The 24146-nt window shown below is 46.8% G+C and overlaps 1 protein-coding gene across 2 annotated transcripts in view; it reads left to right on the top strand.

The window, feature by feature from the left end:
* The window catches only part of LOC138296894 (solute carrier family 22 member 7-like), a 259538-nt gene extending 243916 nt beyond the window's left edge, over positions 1-15622 (top strand). The window contains exons 9-10 of one of the 2 annotated variants that reach the window (XM_069236390.1): positions 5007-5213; positions 11897-15622. In XM_069236390.1, coding sequence (XP_069092491.1) covers positions 5007-5213; positions 11897-12188 — 499 coding nt within the window. In that variant the 3' untranslated portion in view covers positions 12189-15622. Of the gene's footprint in view, positions 1-5006; positions 5214-11893 lie in introns of both variants that reach the window. The other variant, XM_069236389.1, reaches the window with a different exon arrangement.
* Positions 15623-24146: the final 8524 nt, after the last annotated feature.

The raw sequence follows: 24146 nt of genomic DNA, 5'->3' as shown, positions 1-24146 counted from the left end.
TTTTCCCTGACTTTGTAAGTGTGAGGACACCATTTTACACGTACACTGGACATAGGTCACTACCTATGTCCAGCTACATAATGGTAACTCCGAATATAGGTATGTTTGGTATCAAACATGTTGGAATCATACCCCAAGGTGGCAAGCATTGGTTTTATGATTCCATGCACTCTGGGAGCTCCTTAGATGACCCCCAGTATTGCCATTTCAGCCTTCTGAGGTTTTCCAGGCAGCCCCAGCTGCTGCCACCTCACAGACAGGTTTCTGCCATCCTGTTGCTTGAGAAGCTCAAGCCCAGGAAGGCAGAACAAAGGATTTCCGTTGGGAGAGAGGTGTAACACCTTTCCCTTTGGAAATAGGTGTTACAGTTGCCCCCCCCAAGCCACTGGAAATGCTTTGAACAGCACATTTGGTGCCCTCTCTGCATAAACCAGTCTATCCCAGTTCAAGGACCCTCAGTCTCTGATCTGGTGCGAAACTGGACAAAGGAAAGGGGAGTGTTCCATCACCACCCCAGGGGTGGTGCTCAGAGCTCCTCCAGAGGGTCCCTGGCTTTTGCCATCTTGGATCCAAGGTTGGCAGGGAACTCTGGAAGTATCTGAGGGGCCAGTACCAGCAGGTGACGTCAGAGCCCTCCCCTCGCTATTTAGGGTCTCTCCTTTCGGTGGTTCTTCAGATTCGGATTCCAGGACTCCAGCAGGAATCCTCTGCATCCTCTACTTCGACTTCTCACTGAAGAAACTGGATCTGGACCCTCCAGTAACCCTACAAGCTGCAACAAAGAAGCAAGACACCTTCTGCAACATTGTATCTCCGGCTCCTGCCAGCAGCTGCAACTGTTTCCCACTCGTGCATCCTCTGAAGACAGCCAGTCTTCAGGCTGCATCAGAAGAGCGAAGGAATCTCCCTAGGGGTGAAGTCACTCCCCTGCTTCAGCAGGCACCTACTGCAACAACGACTGGCAGGAGATCCCCTCTCCTGAAGAGCTACATGGATCCTGCATCACGGGTGATGGACTGAAGTGGTCCCGATGGTCCTCACGTCCCACTGTCCAACTTTGTTAGCGGTAAGAGTTTGCCTCCCACGCAAGACAGTACCCCTATGCACTGCGTCTTTTGCAGCTGCCAAAGCTTGTTGGCATGCTTCCTCCAAGTCCTTTGTGCATTTTGTAGCTCTGGCCTCCAGCACTCTATCCTGCGATGCATAGCTTCCGGAGTGGTTCTCCAGCAGCGTGGGAGCCTTAGTCGTAGTGCTGCGTGGGCCTGTTCAGCAACCTCTTTGTCCCCATGCTGTGGGACTCCTGTGTGCGCTGCCTGGTCTTCTGTGGGCTCTCTGAGTTGCCGAGAGCCCTCTCTGACTTCCCCTCCTGGGTAGAGTCCACCTGGTCCTTCCTGGTCCCAGGCAGCGTCATTTTCCTCTAACCGTGATCTTTGCATGTGCCAAAGCTTGTTGGCGGACTCCAGTGATACAAACCAGACTGCAGTCCTCCATCCGGCATGGGACGTCACTTGCACCAACCAGGAACCTGACTCTATCTTCTTGGGTTCAGTACTGACTGTTCTTCTTCACCAGTGGTTCGTCTTCATCCGGGTTAGCAGGGGCTCCTGTTCTCACTGGACTCTTCTGTGCTTCTTGCACTTGGTCCCCTTTTTCCACCGGTCCTAAAGTCCAGGAATCCATTGTTGGTGTCTTGCAGTCCCCTGGTTCTTGCATAATTATTCTTTTCGTTTCTGTGTGTGCTGGGAAAGTTACTGTGATTTACTCCTGCTTTCTTGGGCACTGGGGTGGGTTCTAGTACTTACCTTCGGGGTTTTCCAGTACTCCCAGCTACCCTCTACACACTACACTTGCCTAGGTGGGAGACTGACTTTCGCATTCCACTTTCTTAGTATATGGCTTGTGTTCCCACAGGCCCATTTCTAACTATTGTGATTTTCACCATTTGCACTGTTTTTACACCTGTTTCTGCATTCTAGTGTATTTAATGTATGTATTACTTACCTCCTAAGGGAATATAGGCCCTCATTGCAACCCTGACAGTCAAAGACCACCAGGGTTGTTTTACCGCCGCGGTCGCACCGCCGGGACCGGCGGTTTCCCGCCATTGTTGTGCCAGTGGACAATGCTGCCCTGGGGATTATGACTCCGCCTCCTGCCAGCCTGTCCATGTCAGTAGAGACTACCATGGAAAGACTGGCGAGAAGGGGAGTTTCAGGGCCCACAGGCACAGCCACACCCTGCTTTTCACTGTCTGCACAGCAGACAGTGAAAAGCGCGACGGGTGCAGCTGCACCAGTCGCAGGGCCGCAACACCTCTGGCTCCATTAGGAGCTGGCCACAATGTTGCGGCCGACATTCCCGCTGGGCCGGCGGGCGGAAACTCTGTTTCCACCCGCCGGCCCAGCAGGGATGTTGTAATGCGGCCGGCGGGTTTGCGCCTCCGCCTCCCACCAAGGTTGTAATGAGGGCCATAGTCTCTATGGTATTTTTGGTATTCGTTTCACCACAATAAAGTACCTTTATTTTTGTAACACTGAGGTCCTCAATATGACTTTGGCGGTCTTCTATGAAGACTGCTGAAGTCCCTCCAAATTAAAGACCGCCAGTGTTGGCAGTCTTCCGACCACCATATTATGACTGCTGGCGACTCTCCACCACAATTTGGGCGGAAAGCCGCCAGCAGCCATACTGGAGGTCGGAGGTGCAGTGGAGGTTGCTCCTCCGTCACCGCCATGTCATCACAACACCTCCCACCGAATTACGTTATACGTTATTACTTTACAGTATTCGGCATGGCGGTGTTGTGGTGACGGGGTGCTGCCGGCCGAGCAGGCCCCATGGAGCCCGTTCCCTCCCGGATGACCACTGAGACAGGCAAGGTGATCATCCGACAGGGGAGGGGGGTGGGGGGTGTTGTATGTCGTGTGCGTGAATGGGGGTGTGACTGTGTGTGTATAGAGGGGGTGTGTGAATGCCTGTAGGAATGCGGGGTGTGTGGTATGTGTTGGGGGTGTATTGTGTATGTGTGCATGCATGTGTGCATGTCTGTGCGTGTGCATGTGAGTGAGGGGTGAGTGCATGCGTCAGTGAGGGGGTGAGGGGTATGTATGAGGGGACCCATGGAGTTTGGGGGCGGGGGAGGGAAGGGGGTCCTATCAGCTTTGGGGAGTGGTAGGGGGGCCGTGGCTGTTGGGGTAGGACTGTGGGGAGGGGGCGAGGGAGACCCGTATCAGTGCCAGGGAATCCCTTCCCTGGCACTGATAGTGCCTACCACCATGGTTTTCATGGCGGTACAGCTGCCACGAAAACCATGGCGGTATGCGGGGTCATTATCCTGCAGGCGGACTAGTGACTGCCGCCAGCCTGGAGACTGATGTCTCCAGCCTGGCGATCGTTACCGCTGTGGCAGATGGTGTGGCACATTGGTGGTTTGGCATGAGCCAAACCGCCAGTGTCATAATTTGGCGGTGGTTACCGCCAGCCTGTTGGCGGTGCTACTGCCAAATTAACACCGTCTGCCAGGGTTGTAATGAGGGCCTGAGTATTTTCTTTCATGTGTTTGAGTACTGTGTGATTACTGTGCGATTGCATGAGCTTTGCATGTCACCTAGACAAGCCTTGCCTGCTCAGCTACAGCTACCTCTAGAGAGCCTGGCTTCTAGACATTGTCTACATTTCACTAATAAGGGATAACTGGACCTGGTATACTACAAATCAGGCCAGCCTCCTACAGGCTCCACTAAGCAAACTGTGTGCTTCTGTGCGAAATGAAGGGTGGCGCGGGTTGAGCCAATAGTAGCCACACTAATGAACCTGTGCACTTTTTGTAAAGTGAAGGTGGTGCTGGGTGAGCTACTGATGGCCACGCTAATCAATGTGTATACATCTGTGTGAAGTGAAGTGTGGTGCACTGATGAACATGTGGAGTTCTGTGTAAAGTGAAGGGTGGTGCCGGGTGACCCGCCGGTAGCCGTGTCAAAGAATATGTGTACTTCTGTTGAAGTGAAGGGTGGTGCCAGGTGAGCCGCCGGTAGCCGCACTAATGGCCCTGTATACTTCTGTGTGAAGAGTGGTGCTGGGTGAGCCACTGGTGGCCACTCTAATCAATGTGTATACTTCTATGTGAAGTGAAGTGTGGTGCGCTAATGAACATGTGGAGTTCCGTGTGAAGTGAAGAGTGGTGCCGGGTGACCCGCCGGTAGCCATGCCAAAGAATATGTGTACTTCTGTTGAAGTGAAGGGTGGTGCCAGGTGAGCCGCTGGTAGCCGCACTAATGGCCCTGTATACTTCTGTGTGTAGAGTGGTGCTGGGGGAGCTACTGGTGGCCACGCTAATCAATGTGTATACAACTGTGTGAAGTGAAGTGTGGTGCACTGATGAACATGTGGAGTTCTGTGTGAAGTAAAGGGTGGTGCCGGGTGACCAGCCGGTAGCCGTGCCAAAGAATATGTGTACTTCTGTTGATGTGAAGGGTGGTGCCAGGTGAGCCGCCTGTAGCCACACTAATGGCCCTGTATACTTCTGTGGGAAGAGTAGTGCTGGGTGAGCCACTGGTGACCAAGCTAATCAATGTGTATACATCTGTGTGAAGTGAAGTGTGGTGCGCTAATGAACATGTGGAGTTCTGTGTGAAGTGAAGGGTGGTGCCGGGTGACCCGCCGGTAGCCGTGCCAAAGAATATGTGTACTTCTGTTGAAGTGAAGGGTGGTGCCAGGTGAGCTGCTGGTAGCCGCACTAATGGCCCTGTATACTTCTGTGTGAAGAGTGGTGCTGGGAGAGCTACTGGTGGCCATGCTAATCAATGTGTATACATCTGTGTGAAGTGAAGTGTGGTGCGCTAATGAACATGTGGAGTTCTGTGTGAAGTGAAGGGTGGTGCCAGGTGACCCGCCGGTAGCCGTGCTAAAGAATCTGTGTACTTCTATGTGAAATGAAGAGTGGCGCCCGGAGAGCTACTGGTAGCTGCACTAATTAATCTGTGTACCTCTGTTCCTGCTCTCTACAGACAGACTGGCCTTGGACTTACTTCCTTCGTGGCACGGTTAGCGAGTGCCATGGCCCCCCTTATGATGCTGTTTGAAGACTTCTGGGTCCTCCTTCCGTCACTTATATTTAGCATTGTAGCCCTGCTGTGTGGGAGTGTGGCCTTCCTGTTGCCAGAGACCACTCATGTGCACCTGCCTGAGACCATTGAAGATGTGGAAGGGGACAGGTAAGTAGGGATGATGGAGGTATGAGCAATAGAAGGAGGTGACTGTCTTTTTTAACACTGGGTGGTGTGCAGCAGCTGCACAGGCGATGTAATAGAATGACCTGGTGCATGGTATGGCATTGTTAAGCACCATGTTATAAAGTTGTATGTGGGTAAGGAAGGGGGGAATATCAAAGTCAAAGAGGTGCTTGAGAACTACAACCATCCCATTATGGGCTTGCAGTTAAACAAAGAGTCACATTTCAGACACTGCACTGACTGTTTAGGGTAAACGTCTGTGGGTCTAAGTTAGAGTTTGGCGGAGGTCTTACTTCATCACAACGGTGACGGATATCCCTTCCGCTGAAATAAAACTCCATTATATCCTATGGGATTTATATTTTGGCGGACGGGATATCCATCGCCGTAGCGACTGAGTAACCTGCCCACCAAAATATAAATCAGGCCCTCTGCCTTTGACTGGATCTGGCGTCCCTGGACTCCCAAGAAGAACCAACACATCAAAAACCACTGCTCACATCATACAGGGTGAATTTAGTTAGGTCTTGAATAAGGTGGAGTCAGTGGTGTAACATAAACTAATGGGGCCTCCCTGCAGAATATGGTAAAGGGACCCTGAGGTGCAGGGTCTGCAGGGGCCTTTGTTATGCATCATGAGGAACCAACTTTGGTAAGATCTCGATTCATCGCTGGTTCAACCTGTCCTTCTCCCAAGGTAGGAGCCAGGAATTGCAAACAAACCACTTTTGAAACATATCTGTGACAGCAAAGTGCAAGCTGAAAGCATTCTTTCTACCATTCCATCCTGTTATCTATTAAGCCTTTCAATCTTTCACCAACTGATACACTCAGCCTTGTATCCTCTAATCTCTATTCCACCATTCCATACATTCAATTTTCTTTATTTTCAATTATATTTACTTTTCCCCCCTTTGTCTTTCCTTCAATTGATCATTCCTCCCTTGCCCCCTTCCTTTCATCCGTCATTCCTTCCTTCTCACACTGGCTAGTTCGGATCAGGTTAAAAAAAAAGGAGTGAAACCACACCATTCTCAAAATCAGAAATCTCTTAAAAAATTGTTTATGACCCTCAATAGCCAGTTTCTATCAGCAGTATATTACTTCTCACTGATGTACTAGTAGGCCATTGCATCATCAGGGGGTCCTACCTCCACCAGGAGGGAGAGTCTCCTGACATGCAAACGTGGTGGGATCTGTGAACCAGTGTGTAGTGAGATTAAAATGATCTATTATCCCCAAACAATATGTAATTTTATTCCCACAGGGATAACTGTAAGATTAAGAAGCGGCTGTGATGTGACTAGAATAAATTATATATCCTCCAGATCTGTAAAAACGGTCGACATGTTTCAGCCTACTTGCGCCAAAACGTTGTCACCTTTCTTTAGGACCTCAACTGTAATTATTCTGATCCCTTTGATTCCTATCAGACATTCACCTTTGGTGCCCAACAGTAAGCACACTGACTTACTTTGGAGCAAAGAAGAGAATTCTTATTCCTTGTGGGGCTCTTACCCTTGCTGCCGTTCCAACATCCTCTCTGCCCATATATTTTCTTGTTAGGATCAGGTCCGATATCAGAGGTCATCATACTGACCTAGCCCTCAGAGGCAGAAAGGGAGGCTACGCGTCAACAACCTTCCCAAAGTGGACAACCACCTGGAACAGTCCTAGCCACATCATTCTGACTTATTCACATACTAGCAGGAAGAGTGATCAGAGCAGAAGTATCACATGGGTGTAACTGTCCTAGCATGGGAAAAGAAGGGCAGGGGCGAACACCTGAGTGGCTCATATAGCGAAAGAGCCCTGCTGCTAGCTTTTGTTATGATACACAGATGAGACCTGTAGATCGGTGTATCCCAACCTGTGGTCCGGGGACCCCTAGGGGTCTGCGAAGCGTCCTCAGGGGATCCGCAACTGCTTAGAAAATTAAATAATATTAACAGATTAGGTCCCCAGCTTTCAGTATTGACTTAGTGGGGGGTCCCCGGATTGCAATAATGATTCGGTGGGGGTACCCGGGTTCCAGTAATTAGAAAGTGGGGGTCCACAGAAGTCAAAAGGTTGGGAACCACTGCTGTAGATGACTGTGCCCCAGAATTTGCACCAGTGAGGTGGGAGATGACCAGCTCAAGAGAACTCACTGGCATTTGCTCCAACCTGCCCCATCCGGTGCTTACCCCAAGTGCACCTCTTCTGGAGCTTCTGTTGAAGACTAGTCCCCCAAAGCATGTCATGTCCCTGCTCCTTCAATGAATTGATCTTCCATTTTACTCCTGTTGAGAATGGTTTCTTCTCCTAGCGAGTTTAGGAGGCCACTCATCGGTGAGACAGCAGTTAGTGACTGTGTTGACGGACAATGTTGGATCCAAACTAAAGATGCCCTTTACCAGACATTGCTCATTCCTCAAGTCACAGGAGTTACCTGGGTGGCAGATGGGTGATGCTATATGGGCAAGGAGGAGCTATGGACAACAGGAGCAGGAGTCAGCTTGGAAGGACTTGGCATGTACAAGCCTATCCATGAGATGGTTCACTGTGGTACATTGATACATTGAGCATGCCACCAAAGGTTTTATCACAACATCAGAAGAAAAGAACGATAAAGCACACAAACCTGACCTACACACACTTCCTTAGACCATGCCTTTCCCTATTAGTGACTCCAAATAAGGATGTATGGATTAGCATTGGTATATTCCATTGTACTGAATATAGTACCTATATGATATAAGTGGTATAGTAGGAGTTTTGCATGCCTCCTAGTTCAGCCTAAACTGCTCTGCTATAGCTACCTCTATCAGCCTAAGCTGCTAGAACACTACTAATCTACTAATAAGGGATAACTGGACCTGACACAAGGTGTAAGTACCATCAGGTACCCACTATAGGCCTGGTCAGCCTCCTACACTTAGGTACCCACCACACACCAGGCCAGCTTCCTACAAGAGGTTACTGGCCTGAAACAGGTAATGGTCTCTTCCGCAATCCCAGTGGAATGCTTGCTAGGGAATGATCTGGAGCCCTCGGCTTGGGCTTAACAACTTAACACCTACATATAGTCACTGCAGACCCCAGCATAACTGTCCTGGAAGTGATATCTTAAAAGGCACAAGATGAAAGATGTACAATCTCTGTGTGTTATGATGAATGCAAGATTTGGATAGTATGAACCTACCTGAAAGGCAGCAGAGGGCTGTGCAGGGTCAAATGCATAAATGCAATTGCATCTGATGCATTGTGATGTAGAGTTCAGTAAAATGTATGTCCTTTGTCTGTTTTGTCAATTAGAAGATGGTTGGGGCATTCCTGGATGCAAACCATAGGGCACCCAGGGGTAGTGGACCCCCGTTGTATCAAATGAGGTTGGTTATCACTAGCGTCCAGGAGCCCCAAACTGAAAACCAAGCAAGTTGCTTTAACACTTGACTCCCAAGGTGGCTTCTTCTGACAGATGATGTGGGTTGGAAACTCAGAATTCAGTAACATCAGAATTCATTAACATACAATGCAGACTTATCAAACAGGTAACATTTGCCATCCATTGGCAAAAAGCCAAGCCTATTGATTTAGACATTGCATATTCACATTAGCAACATCAGGCTTGAAGCCTTAACAACCATCTGCCCATGGGGTTTAACAAAACATTTTATAACGTTTGCCATTTACAATAACCCAATCAAAGCTATTGGCCTTTCTGTGACCTTTCAAAACAAAAGATGAATATTTCAGTCATAGTGCATACTTCATATTTTACACCAGGTTGCTAAGCAACCTCTGAGCACCTAATGCAGAGAGGGTTCCACACTCACAGCCAACACAGAGGCCCATTCTTGAAGGGGCCTTACATTAGACATGAGGGAAGCCCAAAAAGGACTAGCTATAGAATCTCACAAATGTAGTGGCCCTACCGGGCACTCTCTACAATAAATTCAAATAGACAGGGTTGAAGGTTCAACTAGTAACCTACATCAAATACCTTCAAACTGTTTTAATTTACATTTTTAAAATAGTAAGGAAAGTTTTAATTCTTAAAAATGAAGAAAAAGCCAACACGTTTTGCAACCTAGAGGATAATCCAGTAGCATCATCAGGACATTTCATTTGTAAAGGGCACAAATAAATTGCAACAAAATAGAACAACAATGAAACAATTGATGACTATGGAAATACAGAGAGATTTAGAGCAACAAAAAGATAAGAGCTAAAAGGAGATTTTTTTAAAAACACAAGACTAGGAAAATATATGAAACAATTGTACAAATTTATAATTGCAAATCTTTAACTGTACTACTATTTTACAACACTCAAGTGGATAAATATCTTGATTGCATAAAGTATACTATAAGATATTTGTTCAAAGTTAATAAACTGGCATCACAAATATTTACTCAATTGCTTTTGCTTCAGCCGATGGCTCGCTATTCTTCAATATACTGACCAAATATTAAACTCCTTCTATTTCTTTAATAATTGCCTATATTATACATTTTTGGCATACCATAGTTAAAATTAAAATGATTCTTAGAGTACGAAGTCACTTCTATGAATTGTAATACATTCATCATCCGGTTATGGTTATAACATATATGTAGCATGTTAAAGGGCTAATTTGCTGCCCTGGTACATACATAGTGGCCAACTATTCAAAAGAAGGTTAGAATATCCATTCCACCTGTCCACACTATACAAGATGCAGGATAAACTGCAAATACACATTATAAAACCACATTTAAATTAATCATCCATGCCATAAGAACTGAGTGTATGGGAAATCAAATACCTGAGGATTACGATATTAGAATAAAGAAATATGTATTTTGTTCAATATTCGCTCCCCAAGAACAAGCAATGTCTTAGTATGGTGCCATCAGTATATATTGTGATCCTACATTATTTGGTGTGATTCAGTAAGAAAAGTTCAATTTAAAATTTTAAAATGTAAAGATTGGTATGAACCCTCAAAACAAAATTGTGGTATGTCCACCAAACAAATCCAAAACATTGCTGCCCAAAATTCGATAGTTTGACTATATGCTTTATATGAAAGACACAATTTGAAACATCTCGTTTTTCAGTTCTGGTTTCCTAATAATCCTTTATAATGCCCCACTTTAATCTGCAAGAGAAAAAATATAAGGCTGTCTTTCTATTCCTAAGGTTTATATATAGTAAAGTTATAGAACTGAATGCACAGTAAAAACTTTCCTGAAAGAATGAGGGTCATCATGCCCAGGTGACCACTGGTGAGTGGCTACTGCTCAAGCACTTAATGTGCTGTCAGGGCCAAGGGCCTGATTTAGATCTCAATGGACGGGTTACCCCATCATAACAGTAACGGATATCCTGTCTGCGGAAATATAAATCCCATAGGATATAATGAGATTTAGGGAATATCCGTCACTGTTGTGATGGAGTAACCCATCCACTGAGATCTAAATCAGGCCCCAGGTTTCTGTGTTGCCCTGTGAGCGGGGACCCTTTGTGGTTCAACTCTGTCTCTTAGCACCTTAGGCTAATTCTACCTCCCGTGAGACTTTCCACCCTGCTTAGGAGGGATTTGTGGGAGGAAATGAGGAGGGGGTGCCTGATGGCCTTGGTGGACCCCAGAACACAACAACACACCTGACAATCTCATTATGAGTTCCACAGTACTGGCGGGTTGCAGACTCCTCCCACGAAATGACCATCACTGTGTGGTACCCACATTACTGTATAATTACCCGCCAGCCCCCGATTAGAAATACCTGTTCTGAGTTTAGATGGTTTTCCTTGTTCTGAGGGGATTAGCACTCACATTACCAGGTGGTAAATGTGAGCTGGTTGTCAGGTGCTGGGAAGGGGTGGAGGAAGAGGAATTGGAAGTGTAAGTTGGGAAAGGGGAAAAATATGTGTTGGCAGGGGGAGGCATTACAAGAAATGGCCAGACTGGCACGGCAATAGAGGCATAGCTGCTGTTGCAGTCAAAGCCTTGTGAGATCTTACCAGCCCAAATTACTGCCTAGAATAAAGTGGGACTGGTGTTCACACACCCAGTAATACTAAATTGTGGGAATGCCAGGTCAATCGCGATCAGGCGGAGTGGTATCCCCCCTGGGAAAAGTAATCCACCTGATTTGTAATGAGGACGCTGGTGCTTCCATTGTCCCTCTGCTCTTCATAACTATCTGCATTAACATCCGTGGGGAAGAATGGAGCAGTAAGGGCACTTCAAAGGGGCATCTGTATCCCTCCCTGGTGCACTTTAGAGAACCTCAGGGATGTTCTGAAACCTACTTCCCTGTCTGCAAGCTCTCTCCATCCTTGTGTAGCATCCACACTCAGGCGAACACTACACCTTATAGGTCATAATCTAATGTAAAGTGGTAAACTGAGCTTCAATGTTAAGGCTCACCACACAGGAGAGTGTGAGACTCCACTGTTAAGGATCCCCACACAGCAGAGTGTGAGACTCCACCATTAAGGCTCACCACACAGCAGAGTGTGAGACTCCACTGTTAAGGCTCATCACACAGCAGAGTGTGAGACTCCACTGTTAAGGCTCACCACAAAGTAGAGTTCCAAATACAGGCTGTCAGAAAGCGAAATTAAAAACTAGAGGGTTTCACTGGATAGCACATATTTTCCTAACACCTGTGTCTTACCTTTCCTCCCAGCAGGAACAGCACTGCTTGCCCCCACAACCAACATGAGGGGCATAATGCAATCCCCCTGTCAGACATGTGCCAGGAAGAGGGTGCATGCAGGGGTACCAACCTGCCTGACCATAGCAGTCACAGCAAGGAGGCCGTGCCCCTAGAAGGTGCATCCTGTGTCAATGGTGCCCTACGGAGGGGGGCCACAGACAGCAGCAGTGGTAGCCATCAGCCTGTGGAGGGCACCCTTAGCCAGTGTGAACAGTCCTCCAGAAGCCCTGAAACCACTGGAGAGAGTGGACCAAAGGACAACTGATATCCGGAAGTGGGAACTGGAAGCCAGATGTGGCCAGCCACAGCAAAGACACCTCTAGTGCACCACCAGCAGCAACAAGAGAGCTGCAGTTACTCGATATAACAGGGAAATACCGTGGACAAGTTAAACCCCTGTAACCCCCTTTGTTTACATCACACACACAAAGCGCTCCTTAAAGACAGGTGACCGGCTCGCAGTGGTTGTCCAGGCCCACAATCACCACAGTCACCTCCGCCCTCTTCAGCGCAATCTGAACTTTATCACAACCTTGTAACATGTACCCCACGCGCTTCTTATAGAACTGTGACGCTCTCCTGTGTCTGCCTAGGTGTGTAACTCTGTCAGTAAATGAGACATTTTGCGTTTCAGTCGTTATTTTCAGCAGGTGCTTTGAGCTGTATAAATTGAGCATGTGTTGAGGAAGGGGTGAGGTAAGGCATGATGTAGATTGGGAATTTCATAACATTCTACATCAATTCATCATCTCACCCATTGCTAAAGCAGCTATGAATGGGGAGCATAAAACGGATGGGCGCAATGTCTGAATGAACCTCAGCCACTGGCAACTACTCTGGGCCGCAATCCAATCCATTGTTTTGTAGTGCATCCGTGGCATCAGAGACATAGATGAATCATATGCAAATGACTCTTGGCCTGACACACTGTGGACAATCCATCCAGAAGAATCTGTCAGGATAGATTACCTCTGATTCCATATTCAAAATATAATTACAAACTAAAGGTGTGTAGTTACAGTGCTGAAACTTGTTAGGCGCACCCAACTTCTCGGTGCGAGCACAGACCTCGTGTTTGGTTACAGACCAAGCTACCCCATCATGGTTTCATGTTACGAAAAAAATGATTTAGGCAACACTAAACAGCAGTATCAATGCACATTCCCATAGTTTTCTTAAGTATGTATTCTGTTTGATGGTGCTCATACACTAAGACACATCGTTGCCCTGATGTGCTTCCCAGATTTTCTAAAAGGAAAACCGGTAACAAATGAACCAAATAAAGATTTTTAGCGGAGCACAACAATTTTTTTTTTTTTATAGTACCAATTGTGAGAAGCCAATAGTAGTTGTGTGATTGATAAACAGTCCAAAATATGTTTATACTCCTATATTGTCATTAACCTCAGTAATGTAGGTTCTCCTGATATTATACAATGAAAATATTTATTTCAAAATTATTGACAATGATATATGACATACAATACTAAACAATACAATAAAAATCCAAAATAGTAAAAAACATAATACAAATTAATACAATAAGAGTCCACTGTTGAATGGCTAACACAAAAGTAAGCTTTAAATCAGTGGGACCGAATGGTGTTTGTTGAATCCACATGTAACATCAGCCGACACGTGTTTTGTCCATACACTGGACTTCTTCAAGGCTGATAAATCATAATCTGAAACATTGTATTAATAATTTAAAAAATGTACAAAATATACAATTCGATAGTAACTACAAAAACTGAATAGACAACCAAAGTTACTCAGATTTCACCAAAAGTGTGTCGAAAAATAGTCAGAAATCGTGCCACAGAGAACCTACAACCTATATCAATAGTTGAGATTGATACAAGAGTGAGTTGGTAGATGTAGGTGATAGGGATAGCTTCAATACAAGTATAATGATAAATCACCCTTTTTCCAAATATAAGAAAAAAACCTTTATATCACCCAACACCAGTCAGAGGGAAAGTACCCTAATATCTCCACTAGTCCATAAGTCTCCAAATTATATCCAAACCTCTAAATGTAAAAAGAGAGGAGGAACAAATTATGAGCTACCAGGCTCCAAAAAAAATATATATATATATTGACTATAATACAAGTCTGGTCTAATACTAACCTTGGTAATGTCCGCATAAAACTCATTCATTGTACAAAATACCGAAACCAACTTCCATTTCTATTGGTGATATTATTTCAGTTCATCAACTTTCAACTAGTCCTACAAAAGGAAAGAAAAATGTTCGCATGTACCTCAAGCATAAAATGAAATGGTTACACCCTTTTTGTCAAAATTGCCTCCTCCAATTCGACAAACTTTCTATGCCATCATGATTAGTTATGATACCCATAACACTTGGGACCTAAGTCCCCACATGGTTAATAGAAGTCCCTGTAAATATGCCCCGCTAAATGAAGAAACATGCGTATATGTTGTCATGATAATTGCCCATACAAATATTAAATAAATAATGATTGTTCGATGTTATAAAAACTATCTCTAATATTAAGTGGAGTGAGCAAAACAATTAAGAATGTCTGACGTTGAGTCAGTATCATTGGGATATTTTAACAATTAAAAGAACACACCCAAATACTCTTATAGTTACGTATTAGCCGAACATAATCGTCCTACATCTAAAATTACCTGAAACATCATAGCGTCTACATATCGTAAATCCGCGTCACGTACTGCCTCATTGTAAAAAACAACTGGTTTCAGTGTTTTTGACTGTCATCATTGGGGTGCCACCTGTGTCCAATGGCACAGCTAGCTCAGGGCCCCTCCTACTTAGGGAGCCTCACTGAAACAGCACAAGAAAGAATGGTGTGAATGCTTCAGTTAATCTCAGGCACTGGTGATTATAATTCATCAGTGCTCAGATTGTTTGTGCCACTGCAGACAGAGACCAACCATACAGCAATCAGTCCGAGTCTCGCCCCACAAGGTACGGTCCAGACTGCAATGGCTGTGACCTACGGACAGTGGTATAGCGCAGCCGCGGACAGTCAGTGCTAAATGATGGGTACTGCACACACGTGTTACACTGGTCGGCAATGGGCCTGGAGCGACCACCTGCCCATTTATCTATCTCCTCTGCCGCGCCCGGCCTTCAGAGTGTACGTTGGTTGCAATGTATAGTAGAAGTCGGGTGGTATTCTACATCCCTTCCAACTGTTAATGATTTCTAGATAAATGTTCCAACATCCAGTATGGGACACACAAACGTACAGTCATGGTGGGTACCATACAGTGATGGTCATTTCGTGAGTGGAGTTTGCAAAGCACCAGTACTGTCCAACTGATAATGAGGTTGTCAGGTGTGTTGTTGTGTTCTGGGGTCCACCAAGGCCATCAGCCCACCCCCACCCCATGGCCCCCCACAAACATCTGGAGTGGGGTTCAGCCAGAGATCATACTTCTGTCTCCTAGTGTTACACTCTCTCTCACTTCTTGAACTCTTGTCACAGGCTTCCCTAGCCAGAGACGTGAGCTGTCTTTCACCAGCAAGGACTGATGACAAGTTTGTGGTGGATCCCCCCGGTTGTCAGCCGTTGTTGAGGAACTACAGCTTTTAAGGGAGATGGGCTAGCCTGACTCTTCTTCTTCTGCTCCACCATCCTCCCTGGCTTCTTCATCTGGCATGTCGCTAGACCAATACTAACCAATGGTGTTCTGCCAGGAAATCCTCAAATAGGAAAGAATTATTTCTCAAATAAAGGTAATCTGTAATACATCAAATCTACTTGAACAAGAAACCAATCAAAAATACAAGATTAATACTTATTGATATAATTATATTGTCTTTATATTTAGACCAATCGTGAGACTGATACGATGACTCAGGTGCTCTAAAGAGACGGCACAGTGAAAAGTGATGTGCAAAAAGTAAATCAAAATATATGTAGAGTATAAACAAAGCAAAAGAGGCAGCCACTGGTTTGCATTGCAATACAACTGAAAGCTTGTAGTGTTCTTAAATGTCCCACAATTAATAAACGTGTGCAGCCTCAATCCTATGTCGACGTTTCGCCCGTAATAGAATCGAATAGTCTGGGGTCTTCATCAGGATGTCTTAAAGGTAGTTACCTCGACCTGTATCATTCATGGTTAAATCTAAATACAGTTCTTGATTATCAGCCTTGCTAATTGACCAAATGGAGGACCCAATCAATCCTTAGAAATTAGTTTATTCAAAACACATCAGGAAGTCACTGCAAGCTTCCGTCTCAGTTCAGAGCTTTCTGTGTAAGCGGATGCCTCAAGGAAACCGTTGCAATGGCCAAACCATTGCAATTACCACAGCTGATAATCGAGAATTGTACTTAGATTGAACCATGAATGATAAAGGTCAAGGTAACTACCATTAATACGTCCTGATGAAGACCCCAGAATATTCATTTCCATTTGGGTTGAAACGTCAACATAGAATTGAGGCAACAAGCTTTCAGTTGTGTTGCAATGCGAACCAGTGGCTGCCTCTTTTGCTTTGTTTATATTGCACACATATTTTGATTTACTTTTTGCACATCACTTTTGCACTTTTCACTGCGCCGTCACTTTGGAGTACCTGCGTCATCAAATCAGTCTCACTAATGGTCTGAATACTAAGACAATATAAGTATATCAATAAGTATGAATTGTGGATTTTTGAGTGATTTCTTGTTCAAATAGATTTTATGTATTACCCATTACCTTTATTTGCAAAAACTTTCTTTCCCATTTGAGGAATTCCTGGCAGAACACCTTGGGTTAGTGTATGTGTTACCCTTGTTCTGTGGATTCCAGGGTGCCCCTACATTGGATGCTGTTAGACCCAGTAGCTCCGTTGAACTACAATATGTTCTGCACTGCTGCATGGCCCCCTCGCTGAACAGTGATCATGGTGATGTCGACTTTCACAACTCGCCAGATCGCCGGCTCAAATGGAGTCCTAAATTTATAGCCTGGGTGTGAGCCCTTTGTGATGACTCGGGCCCCGACTTGTAAGGCTGGACTCAACGCTGCAGGCTAGCTTTGTCATTGGTAGCTTTTCTCTTCTGCTGAATGGCCTTGACGTCCGGCTTGGCCGGTTGTCATTCAGGACATGCCAGGATGCTGTCTCTCATGGGTCTTTGGAACAGAAGATCAGCTAAGGCACAATTGGTGCTGGTATGTGGGGTCTGCCGGTAGGCCCTCAAAAATGTATGGAGGCAACACTTGACATCTTTGCCTTAATCTACTCCTATTCTTACTGTCTGCTTCAAAGTCCACAAGAACCTCTTGACCTCTCTGTTGGCGTGAGGCCATTGGGGGGTTGCTTTTTGGTGGTGGATGGAAAGCAATGACAAGTATTCTTGGAACTCCTCTCCTTGGAACAGAGGTCTGTTGTCACTTTATGTCAATGGGCGGACCCATCAATGCAAAAATGTTCTCTAGAATGGGCTTCACATGTGAGAATGCCGCTGACTGGACTAGCTTCACTACAGGGAACTTCATGTAGGAGCCCCCAAGCTCTACAGTGAGGCGCCCATCCGGGAAAATCCCCAAATCCATGCTTAGCTTCGACCATGGTGAGAGGCTGGGCTCTCCGGTCAGCACAGGGGCTAGAGGCAGGTCTCCACTGGTGATAGAGCACAAGTGACAGCTCCACACCTTCTCATCCACCACCGTGTCCATCCCTGGAAAGCACACCGCCTGTGCAAACTTGCTTTTGTTTTGGTAATCCCCTGGTGTCCTTTATGCGCTAGATCAACCACTCAAGTCCATAGACTTCGGGGCAGCACAATTAATCGACCTCTCAGCAGCAAACTCCCTCGACTTTCACTCAGTTCACTTCATACTCTCCATGGAGATCATCTTCTTGATCTGCATCAGTGACCGGGACCCATCGAGAAAACATTGCCTCCAGGCTAGGGCTTCTATTGCTCAGGAGGTGCTTTTATCACCTGTGTTCGCTACACAAATTTCCTCGATAGTGAGTGCCTTAGGGCAAGCTTCCTGAAAAATCATCTGCATTAATTTTTCAGCTCCCTTGTTGTCTTCTGTCTGTTGCTTTCTTTTGAGAGGGTAAGGGTATCTCGAAAAGTAGTTGGCAGGGTTGTTGACCCCTGACGGTAGAAGACAACCTTGAAAGCATGGGATTGCAGCCATACAGCCCATCTTTCAAATCTCAGAGGGACAAAGCACGCTGTCCAAGTGAAGAGTGGGATAAAGGGTTTATAGTCAGTGACCACCTTGAACTGCTGATCACACCGATATAGATGAAAGTGGCAGTGTGCCCAACGGATGTGCAGGCCGTCCCGCTCCTTTTGAGCATATCAGGTCTCTGTGTCAGAGTGGCTGGCGTACACTACGGGCACCCAATCTCTGTCTGCTTTCTCTTGCAGGAGTACCGCTCCAAGTCCCATCCGGCTGGTGTCAACCACTAACTCCATCTCTTGTTGCGGGTGGAAGTATGCCATGGTGGCCTTGTCAAAGAGGGCTCCTTTTATGGCGGAGAATTCTGTCTCAGCTTCTGAGCTCCACTCCCCAAAAAGCATTTATTATGGAGCTTTCTCTTAGCGGTTCAGATATTGAGGCAAGATTTGGGATAAATCTTCTGCAATATGTTGCCATCCCTAAGAAACTCCACACTTCTGTTGGGTTCTGGGGCACAGACACATTCAGTATGGCTTCTACCTTTTTTTGGGTGAACCTTGAGGCCATCTCTTGAGAATATGTAGCTGACGAATTCTATGGAGTCTTGGTAAAATGAGCACTTCTTCCTATGCAGCTTCAAGTTGCAGTCTGCCAGTCTTTGGAGGGTGGCTCGTAATCAAGTGGTGCTCTTCAAGGGTCTCTGATAAAATCAGGATATCATCACTGAGGTTAATTAATCCTATCATCCCAGAGAGGGTTTCTCTGCTGCTGTTCTGAAACAGCTCTGCTGGACATAAGATACTGATATTTAGTCTCCTGTATATCGTGAGGCTCACGTGCGTAGAAAAAGAAAACATGATGATGTAGCGACTGGTTGGGGCAAGCTCTGACTGGTGGTATCCGGAGTTGAGGTCTAGCTTCGAGAACCATTTTGCCCCATTCAGGCCTGCCACTATGGCATCCATGGTCGGTGTGAGGTGGTGTTCTCTCCAAATAGCCCAGTTTGGGAGCCTCATATCCATGCACAGTGGTATTGCTCCTGGTTGTTTTAGCTTGGATGCGATGACCAGTAGGAATACCCGGGGTGAAGGGCTGGTCGCCTTTTCTATGACTCCTTGCTTTTCCATGACTTGTAGCTCTCGTTCCACTTGCGGTCTCAGGTGGAAGGGGACTCTTCGATGTCTCAATGTTTGGGTTGGATGGAGTCATCAATGAGTTGCTTGATTTGCTTACTTTTTAGTTTCTCAAGTCCTGTGAACAGTTGAGGAATTTCAGCGAGCATGGTGTCTGAATGAGATTCATGCACTTGTTTTGCAGAGAACACTAGTTTGAGGTCTTCGGCTGTGAGACAACCCAGCAGCGTGCCTGTGCCCCCTTCTGTGATGTGGAACTTTGCTCATGTTGAGCAGTCTTCACTTGCTATGTCAACTTCTATTGTCCCTCTGAAGGGCAAAGGCTCTGCCCTCCCCATAGGTGTAGATCCGTATCCTGCTGGGTGACAGCGCCGGGCATGGTGTGAGCTGATCGAATTGCTCTGAGTCCATTACATTTACAGACACTCTCGTGTTGATGAGTGTTGTGATAGTGGTGCCTCCTATCTTCACTGTGAACATTGGATGGGGTCTTTTTTGTTGCCTACCCTCCCAGGAAAGGAGATCACAAACACATCATCTACTTCTTCATTCTGATGAACACCTGCCTCACTTCCACTGGGTGTCTCCGTGTCTGCGGTTTCCTCAAGGGATAGCTGTCACAGGGCTGTGGTCATCTTCCTTGACTACCCTGCGTTGGGTCCTTGTTTCCCTCTTCGGCACACTTTCATGAAGTGACGCATTTTGAGCATGTTCACCTTCTAGCTGGGCAGACCTCTGGGGGTTGTGTTCTGACCCGCAGTTGCGACAGCTACCACTCGGTTGTTTGGCAGCGTCAACCTGACAGGCGGGCCCAGGGCATTTCTGGATGGCATCGACTTGTTCCTCTTTGATGTTGATGGTTTTGTGGGGCCCACTGATGGCTGCGCCTTTGCATGGGCCACTTCCATATCTGCTGCTTGGCTGTTCGACAACTCATGGCAATAGGCCAAGACCTATATGTCATTCAGTGAGATGTCTGGCTACGTCAACATTAGTCGTCTTAGCACTGTTGATTTGCAGGCTTGTATAATTTGTGGTTGTATCTCTTCTTGTTGATTGATGTTCATGCATGTGCTTTTTAGTTTTCTTAAATGTTCATAGAATGTGTCTGCTGACTTGTGTTTGTTTGCTTGGCTTGACACAGCTTGAAACGCCTATAGTCTGGATTGAGCTGCAGGTCAAAATGCCTGCACAGTGCTGCTACTGCAGCATCAAAAGCAGCATCATTACCTTTGTTTGGTAGGGTTTCCACAACTCATAGAGTTAGCAGTGACCTACTGATGGCACCATCCTTCACCCGCGTGGCGTGGAAGTAATGCTGCAAACATCCAATCCCAAATCGTCATCTTGGCCCTGCCTTGTCCAGGTCCGACAGTTCACTGAATGGCGGCAGAGGTGTTACTGAGGTGTGTGCGTGAGGGGCCGGATGGGGGTGTTGTGCCCCTGTTGTTGTTCGCTCATGGCTGTGACTTGCTGTCTATACTCTCTTTTGCTTTGTTGGGTTCTCCCGGTCTATTGCAGTTCTGCTCTGCGTGTTGCTAGACTCCTTCTTTTAAGTTTCTCCATCCCTGGTTTCTTTTCTTTACTTTTGGGGCACAGGTGACTTGAGCTTTTCCCTGTCTTAATTTCCCTATCCAATGTAGGAATGTCCTCTTTCTTATTGTCCTTCTTTTCACTTTTTTTTTTTTTATTCCCCTTTTGTTTGTTATCTTTACTTTTTTCACATTTCAGCTACGGTCTTGGAATTTTCCAGGCTCAGTTGACTCTTCTCAGGGCCTCAGTGCCCTTCCACCATGAAGGGGCGACTGATCAGGTCTGCGGAAAGACCATCTGCTTCAGCGCTCCCTGGAGGCAGGTGCGCAGTGCCGGAGCGACACAGTGCAGGAGAGGGCAGGCAGGCAGCAAAACAGGCCACGCGGGTCAGCAGGACATGTGGCGGTGAGCAAGGCCTCTTACGGCCTCTGACGTGCAGCTTGGCGTGGGGATATGCCCTGATTCTTCAGTGTGAGCTGTGCGAGTTTGTCGCTACAGGCAGGATGGCATGCAGGCTCTAGACGGGGCCTGGGACCACAGCAGCAAATGCGTGCACCGGGGAGAGCGAAACCGGCAACAGGGACGTGTCGCAGTGTGGCAGGTCTCATCCGGCAGGTATGCTTTTGTCCGACCACGTAGGCTGATTCCTTTGGCAGATGGTAGGTGCTCTTCAGATGCTGACATGCAGTTCGGCACTGTGCATGCCTGCTGGGACGGCGATCTTCGATGCTTACAGCAGGGCACTGGTAGCCTGGGCAGGGTTGCACCTACCTCGTCGCCAGTGCAATGGTTACAGCCAACAGGCTGTGGTGGACCATACCCACGGGCAATCAGCGCTAACTGATGGGTACTGCACACACGTGTTTCATAGGTTGACAATGGCCTCGAGCGACCATATGCCTGTTTATTTATCTCCTCAGGCTGCGCCCGGACCTCAGAATGTAAGGTGGTTACAATCTATGGAGGGGGCTGGGTGGCACTCTACACAGATCATGCTGCCAGCCCCGGTTGCCTCTGGGAGGGGCAGTGGTGCCCCTACACCTGTTTCAGCCTTGTTGGACCTCATCAGTCTGCAGCCAGAGGCACAGCCAGCCCGACTTCCTAATTCAGCCCCAAGGACAGGACGTTCAGCCTCCGGTGCAGCACCTCCCGGCAGAAACAAATGTCCCTGTGCAGTGTATCATTGGACACCGTGCCTGCTGGAGTTATTAAGATTAGGGGGTGTGCTGAGCTTGGAGACAACACATGCTGCAGATCAGGTCTGTCTTAGCTCAGCTCAGTGCATGAATGATTCTGTTCAGTTGGGATTGGCTGCAGCCTCTCTCAGTTTCTCCAATCAGCAACCTGTAGAGTATACTGCAAGGAAAGCGCAGTGGATTGGCTGCAGCCTCTCTCAGTTTCACCAATCAGTGCCCAGTAGGGTGTACAGCAGGGAAAGCACAAGAGATTGGATGCAGCCTCTCAGTTTCACCAATCAGCGCCCTGTAGGGTATACAGCAGTAAGAAAGAGTAAGGGATTGGATGCAGCCTCTCTCAGTCTCACCAATGAGCGCCCTGTAGGGTGTATTGCAAGGAAAGCGCAATGGATTGGCTGCAGCCTCTCTCAGTTTCTCCAATCAGCAACCTGTAGAGTATACTGCAAGGAAAGCGCAGTGGATTGGCTGCAGCCTCTCTCAGTTTCACCAATCAGTGCCCAGAAGGGTATACAGCAAGGAGAGCACAATGGATTGGCTGCAGCCTCTCTCAGTTTCACCAATCAGCAACCTGTAGAGTATGCTGCAAGGAAAGTGCAGTGGATTGGCTGCAGCCTCTCTCAGTTTCACCAATCAGGGCCCAGTAGGGTATATAGCAGGGAAAGCACAAGAGATTGGATGCAGCATTTCTCAGTTTCACCAATCAGCGCCCTGTAGGGTATACAGCAGTAAGAAAGAGCAAGGGATTGGCTGCAGCCTCTCTCAGTTTCACCAATCAGGGCCCAGTAGGGAATACAGCAGGGAAAGCACAAGAGATTGGATGCAGCATTTCTCAGTTTCACCAATCAGCGTCTCTGTATGATGTACTGCAGGGAGCGCACAATCCACAAGAGTTTAGTGTTAAGCAGTATTTATTGCTACTCTCAGCAGTACATCATATACGTTAACTAAGCCTTAGAGTGGAGAAGTGAACCCACCATATGCAGACATAGCGCACTGCATATAGAAACCTTTCAGCCCAACTGCAAACAACTGGGCCTGACCCAAGGCAGGGAAACAAGCTGCAACCTTTCCCACTGTGAGGCCGCTGTGTTCACAACATGGCTCTAGGATGTACATCCAGGTCTGGGACCCTCCAGCAAGCTACTCCTGACACCACCTCCCCCGACTGTCAGCTTACCTCAGACACAACAGCTCACTCGCCACAATCACTGGCATAGTGCCCGCCCCCTCCCAGGCCCCCCCCCCCCATGGTCGACGAATGTATGCACACCAACATACAGAAATTATTAGAGGAAACCCTGCTCCCAGTGCCCTGAGAACTGTTATCATTGCAACATCTCAGCTACTGCACTTGCTCGTACTGTAGCTGATCTCCTCCCAAAGCAGTTCAAACATAATGGAACTTAGGGCCTGATTTAGAGTTTGGCAGATGAGTTACTCTGTCACTAGCATGACTGATATCCCAGCCACCGTATTACGATGTCCATAGGATATAATGGAATTGTAATACAGCGGATGGGATATCCATCACGTTTGTGACAGAGTGACCCCATCTGCAAACTCTAATTCAGGCCTTAAGACTGTAAAACAATTAGTTTTATTTTGCAAAGCTTTGAAAACACACTGTGATCTACAGAGGTTTGTGCTTTTGTGTAATTAGATGGATGCTAATCTTACCTTTCTGACAAAAAATGTGTGCTCCTGTAACAAATGCTGATAATAAATAAACAGAAATGTTCCTCCTCCTCCTTTGTGACTTATAGAGTCAGCTAGAGTTTGCCAGGCTGGAACCCAATGGTGAGACGGTGGGCTCCCACAACCCCAAACTCTCAGTCCCCCTGCCCCTTTCACAGGCGGGCAGTGGCTATCTGGCACAACGATGGATCAGATCTGTGACCCAGCAGTCCATCCGCCACGGAGCCATCCTGTCATTGCATCAGAAGGCCTGCTTCACTGGGGATGTGCCTTACTACACATATTTTTACTATTTGGGACTGGCGTGTAAGACATGGTGTATATAAGCAGGACAAATGATCAAGCACCCACACACAAAAAGAAAACATGTTCTGACCATGTTACACATTATGTGGCCAAAAATATTTTTATCGCAATTGATGTTCTCCAAATTTCTAGCTATTTAAACTGGGTACGATCAACACTCAGACGCAGAAACACACAAACTAAGGATAGGGGCCTGATTTAGAGTTTGGTGCAGGGGTTACTCTGTC

This window comes from Pleurodeles waltl, chromosome 5, assembly GCF_031143425.1.
Source record: "Pleurodeles waltl isolate 20211129_DDA chromosome 5, aPleWal1.hap1.20221129, whole genome shotgun sequence".
NCBI lineage: Eukaryota > Metazoa > Chordata > Amphibia > Caudata > Salamandridae > Pleurodeles > Pleurodeles waltl.
Note: the sequence above shows the minus strand (reverse complement) of the source record. Positions and strands in the feature narration are given on the sequence as shown.